We start from the raw sequence: 6,035 nt of genomic DNA, 5'->3' as shown, positions 1-6,035 counted from the left end.
CCCTCCTCTCCCCCTCCTACCCTCCCTCTGCCCCCACTCCCCACTCCTCTCCACCTCCTCTCCCCCCCTCCCCATCCTATCCCTCCCCCTCCTCTCCCCCTCCTACCCTCTCCCTCCTCTCCCCCTCCTACCCTCTCTCTCCCCCTCCTACCCTCCCTCTGCCCCCACTCCTCTCTACCTCCCCTCCCCCACCTCCTCTCCCCCCCCATCTCCCCATCCTACCCTCCCCCCTCCTCTCCCCATCCTACCCTCCCCCTCCTCTCCCCGTCCTAACCTCCCCCTCCTCTCCCCAACCTATCCTCCCCAGTTCAGTTAGCGGGTCTAATAGTCTATGGGCTAGAGATAACTCAACTTTAATGGCCTACAGTCACCGTTCCCCTGGGATTATAGGAATATTTGCACCAGGAAGCTATTTGTACGGAGGCTGCTTTGTGTCAACAGTGTGTGTCTGTGTGTGTGTGTGTGTGTGTGTGTGTGTGTGTGTGTGTGTGTGTGCCTGCGTGCGTGCGTGTGTGTGTGTCTCTACATCCTATGCTGACTCAGCACAATCTCATCACAGCGGAATAGAAGCTATTTATCAAACTAGCAGGCCCCCAGACGTATGAGGAGTATTAGGTCGGTCTATTACTATTCAGACACCAGGCCCCCAGACGTACAAATCCTCTACAATTTTTGTGTCCGTCATACGAACTAACAGAGGAACCGACAGAGGAACCGACAGAGGAACTGATGGACTAACGAGAATATTCAACTACAGCACATCTCAGAATAATCAATATCTTGGAATACATTGTAGTCAGCCGAGAGAGCTTTCCTTCATCATTTCTATATTGACATTAAAACAATATATAGAAATCTTGTGTTGTAAAGAAAAGAGTCTACAATATAAAGAGTAGCGTTTGAACTAGGGGGGTATTTTTTGGTTACTACATGATTCCATATGTGTTACTTCATCGTTTTGATGTTTTCACTATTTTTCTACAATGTAGAAAATAGTAAAAATCAAGAAAAAGCCTTGAATGAGTAGGTGTGTCCAAACTTATGACTGGTACTATATGTAAATAAGGTATTTCTGTTTTTTGTTTTTATATATATAAATGTGCAGACATTTATAAAAACCTGTTTATGTTTTGTTATTATGGGGTATTTGTGTGTAGATTGATGAGAGGAAAAAATGATTGTATACATTTTAGAATAAGGCTGGAACATAACAACATGTGGAAAAAGATAAAGGGTCTGGATACTTTCCGAATGCACTGTGTCGTTCTATGTAGACAGAGTGCAGGGTGGACGGTGTAGCCATAGAAACAGCAGTAGAATGTTAATGGAAAGCTTGGAGCCAATAGGAACCTTAGAAAACCCTCACTCTGAGGGCCGTGTGATGTCATCACCACTAGCCCAACCTGCTGATGCATCCTAAGGTGGTGTCTCTGTCTGAAAGCTCTATGACCATGGTGTCTCTGACCATGGTGTCTCTGTCTGAAAGCTCTCTGACCATGGTGTCTCTGTCTGAAAGCTCTCTGACCATGGTGTCTCTGTCTGAAAGCTCCCTGACCATGGTGTCTCTGTCTGAAAGCTCTATGACCATGGTGTCTCTGTCTGAAAGCTCTCTGACCATGGTGTCTCTGTCTGAAAGCTCTATGACCATGGTGTCTCTGTCTGAAAGCTCCCTGACCATGGTGTCTCAGTCTGAAAGCTCTCTGACCATGGTGTCTCAGTCTGAAAGCTCCTGACCATGGTGTCTCTGACCATGGTGTCTCAGTCTGAAAGCTCTCTGACCATGGTGTCTCTGTCTGAAAGCTCCCTGACCATGGTGTCTCTGTCTGAAAGCTCTCTGACCATGGTGTCTCTGTCTGAAAGCTCTCTGACCATGGTGTCTCTGACCATGGTGTCTCTGTCTGAAAGCTCTCTGACCATGGTGTCTCTGTCTGAAAGCTCTCTGACCATGGTGTCTCTGTCTGAAAGCTCCCTGACCATGGTGTCTCTGTCTGAAAGCTCCCTGACCATGGTGTCTCAGTCTGAAAGCTCTCTGACCATGGTGTCTCTGTCTGAAAGCTCTCTGACCATGTCTCTGTGTCTCTGTCTGTCTGAAAGCTCCCTGACCACGGTGTCTCTGTCTGAAAGCTCCTGTCTGACCACCACGGTGTCTCTGTCTGAAAGCTCCCTGACCACGGTGTCTCTGTCTGAAAGCTCCTGACCATGGTGTCTCTGTCTGAAAGCTCCCTGACCATGGTGTCTCTGTCTGAAAGCTCCCTGACCATGGTGTCTCTGTCTGAAAGCTCCCTGACCATGGTGTCTCTGTCTGAAAGCTCCCTGACCATGGTGTCTCTGTCTGAAAGCTCCCTGACCACGGTGTCTCTGTCTGAAAGCTCCCTGACCATGGTGTCTCTGTCTGAAAGCTCCCATGACCACGGTGTCTCTGTCTGAAAGCTCCTGACCATGGTGTCTCTGTCTGAAAGCTCCCTGACCATGGTGTCTCTGTCTGAAAGCTCCCTGACCATGGTGTCTCTGTCTGAAAGCTCCCTGACCACGGTGTCTCTGTCTGAAAGCTCCCTGACCACACCACATGACACAAGAGACAAGATACACAGATCTGAATGACTGGGGAAGAGGACAACCATAGATAGACTTAACCACACCGTAGTGCAGGGGTCGTGCTGATCTAGGATCAGTTTGCCTTTTAGAACAGACGAAATAGAATTACATTGACAAGGGGGAACTGATACTAGATCTTTGAATACAAGACCAGGGCCCGTGTTCACAAATCATCTCAGAGGTACTGATTTAGGATCAGTTAGGATTCCTTTTAGAAGCACATTGAATACAAAACATTGACAAGGGGGAGCTGATTCTAGATTACTATCCCAGCTCTGAGACGCTCTTTGAATACAAGCCCAGGTCTCTCTCTCTCACAGCGAGAACATTGTCTCAGTGTGCAGGGGAACATCTCCTGAATGTGATTACATAACAGATTGCATAATGATGTTGATTTCATGATACGTCTTTCTCTCTGTTGTTTGCAGTCTGACTGGAGGCAGGACAACAACAGTATACCCTATATTTCAACCGGATTTATTTAAAAGCCTGTATTATTGTAGCCTATGCCTGCTTCACAAATGGTACCCTATATAGTGCACTACTTTTGACCAGAGGTGTATGACCATGGCACCCTATTCCCTATATAGTGCACTACTTTTGACCAGAGGTGTATGACCATGGCACCCTATTCCCTATATAGTGCACTACTTTTGACCAGAGGTGTATGACCATGGCACCCTATTCCCTATATAGTGCACTACTTTTGACCAGAGGTGTATGACCATGGCACCCTATTCCCTATATAGTACATCATTTCTGACCAACTTTTATTTTTTCTCAGGAGGATTTATCTTTTTGTGGTGTTAATACTGTTGCCGTGGGACACAACTTGAAACACCCAATCGTGTTACTCTGTGAATGACCCAGAGGAACTAGAATTTCCTGTTTACCATCCAAAGAAACAGAATTACTAGAGCAGGATTGACATAAAAAAAAGGGGGATGCCCGGTCTAGTAGTTCTATTTCCAACCGTTCTATTAGTTATATTTCTACGGTTACAGCATTCCTACAACTCACTCATTCCCCTTTTGTAAGTGTACACAATCGCCATGGGAAGGAGGGCACGGGAGAGAACAGGAGGTTACGTCCAGTGTCCACCCCCCCGGCTATAGAACAAGGCTAGTCAGACCCTTCTCAAAGAAGCACAGATCCCCTCTCTTGCCTGATTCCAGGGGAAAGACAGACGGACCAAGGCTTCAGAATGACGTTGACAAAGTGTTGGAATGGAAATCTCCATTGAGCTCCCTTTTTCCAAGGAAGAGCACAGTCTTTTCATTCCTGAGCTGCTGACAGAGCTGCCGTGAGGTGAATGTTAATGACTTCCTGGTTCCTACTGAGCTTCAGAATGTATCAGAGAGCTCATCATGACCAAACCAGGTTCTTTCTAGACTAATCGACCCATTTTGGTATTCTTAAAAACTGCCAGGATTTCCACAAAGTGTCAATCACTGATACCACCCAGTGACATATTTTTTATGCTAAGACCTCACAAGTCAATCAAACCAGTCAATATCAGCACATTATACCGAAACAAAATATGACGTTATGCAGTGGAATTAATCTCTTTAACATTTAATTCATTTCACTATAAACAATCCATATCTGCACACTGCCATCATACTGAAATCAAATAACACATTCAAAACAGTTCATTTATTTTCCTTCACAACATTATAACGAGTGGTAAAAATAAAATAAAAAACAAAGTGTTTCAGTACTCACCAAACGATTCCCTGAGCTCCAGAACCGATGGGTTTTAGATTCTGGTAGCGTTTGAGAACTGTGAAGGTGGAATCTCCTACTTCCACGCTGTAGAACTGGTTGTCCACTTTGCTTTTAGACATGTTGTAGTGTTTGACGATATATGACACATCCACTTGTTTACCAAAACCCTGCAGTGGACAAACAAAACAAAGCAGGTCAGTGATGTCACTTTCACCTCTGTGACTGGCTCTAAAACGCCAGCTGCATTGCTAAAGTTCTTTTGTTCATTTTATTCAGTTACAATACCATTTAGAACTAGTCCCATGAACAATGCATGTTGACTACAGTACAATATGCCTACAAAATGAAGACATACATCACATATTCTGTGTCCGCTGTTATTGGAATGTCTCATTTCCAAACTTCCTAATAAGATATTTTTTATTCGGTCCACTTCCTTCACTCTTGAGTTTTCTTAACGACAGTTTACAGAAGACTATAGAAACAAAGCCCGTTCGGTATTCTGTGGACAAAGGGACGAGTGGGGAGAGTGGGGACGTATCGCCTATCCAGAACTAACAGGGAGACAGAAACCGGGCAGGACAGGGATGTAACATAGTAGTGTCTCAAATTACCCCCTATTACCTACGGCATGTAGTGTACAATATAGGGAGTAGGGTGCCATTTGGTAAGGAGACTATCACACTACCGTGTAGGTCTGGATTAAACCTCCATGTGATCCCTGAGAGAATTGAACCCAAAACCTTGGCATTGCCAAGGGGCAGCAGGTAGCATAGTGGTTAGAGCGTTGGGCCAATAACCGAAAGGTTGCTACAACGAATCCCCGAGCTGACAAGGTGAAAATCTGTCGTTCTACCCCTGAACAAGGCAGTTAACCCACTGTTCCTAGGCCAGTTAACCCACTGTTCCTAGACCAGTTAACCCACTGTTCCACTGTTCCTAGGCCAGTTAACCCACTGTTCCTAGACCAGTTAACCCACTGTTCCACTGTTCCTAGGCCAGTTAACCCACTGTTCCTAGACCAGTTAACCCACTGTTCCTAGACCAGTTAACCCACTGTTCCACTGTTCCTAGGCCAGTTAACCCACTGTTCCTAGACCAGTTAACCCACTGTTCCACTGTTCCTAGGCCAGTTAACCCACTGTTCCTAGGCTGTCATTTACCTAGTTAAAAAAAGGGTTAAGTAAAAATAGCCAGTGCCACACAGTCTTATCAACTGACCCACACAGGACACATTACTCCATGTACATGTCCAGCCCAGTCTAGTAACTGTTTGTCCAAACATGCATACATAAGCCAAATATAATCCATGTTGAATAAGAGACTAGTATAGTAAAGCACCACAGAGTTATAGTGCATTCATTTCTATCATTCTATTTCTATGCACATTATACATGCGTCACAAATAGCACACAAATCACTATATAGTGCACAAACCTAGGACACAAATCACTATATAGTTTGGATGCATTTTCTAAGACTTTTATCTGAACAGAGACCTATGGACAGAAGAGCCTGAAGACTATCAGTAGACCAGAGCCTGTTCCTCCTGGAGAGATCTGCCATTTCTGATGCATTTTCTGAAGAGAAATAAGACTATAGCAAAAATATCTGCAGTCAGTCCAGACCAGAGCCTGTTCCTCCTGGTGAGATCTGCAGTCAGTCCAGACCAAAGCCTGTTCCTCCTGGAGAGATCTGCAGTCAGTCCAAAC

General features: G+C 45.2%; 1 protein-coding gene across 10 annotated transcripts in view; it reads right to left on the bottom strand.

Annotated features, from left to right (window-relative positions):
• Nucleotides 1–6,035, bottom strand: part of mapk10 (mitogen-activated protein kinase 10) — a 128,710-nt gene that overhangs the window by 67,465 nt on the left and 55,210 nt on the right. For all 10 annotated transcript variants that reach the window (XM_024430832.2, XM_024430831.2, XM_024430838.2 and 7 more), the window contains one exon: nucleotides 4,321–4,490. In XM_024430832.2, the coding sequence (XP_024286600.1) occupies nucleotides 4,321–4,490 (170 nt within the window). The remainder of the gene's footprint in view (nucleotides 1–4,320; nucleotides 4,491–6,035) is intronic.

Source organism: Oncorhynchus tshawytscha, linkage group LG09, assembly GCF_018296145.1.
Source record: "Oncorhynchus tshawytscha isolate Ot180627B linkage group LG09, Otsh_v2.0, whole genome shotgun sequence".
NCBI classification, from domain to species: Eukaryota; Metazoa; Chordata; class Actinopteri; order Salmoniformes; family Salmonidae; genus Oncorhynchus; species Oncorhynchus tshawytscha.
Note: the sequence above shows the minus strand (reverse complement) of the source record. Positions and strands in the feature narration are given on the sequence as shown.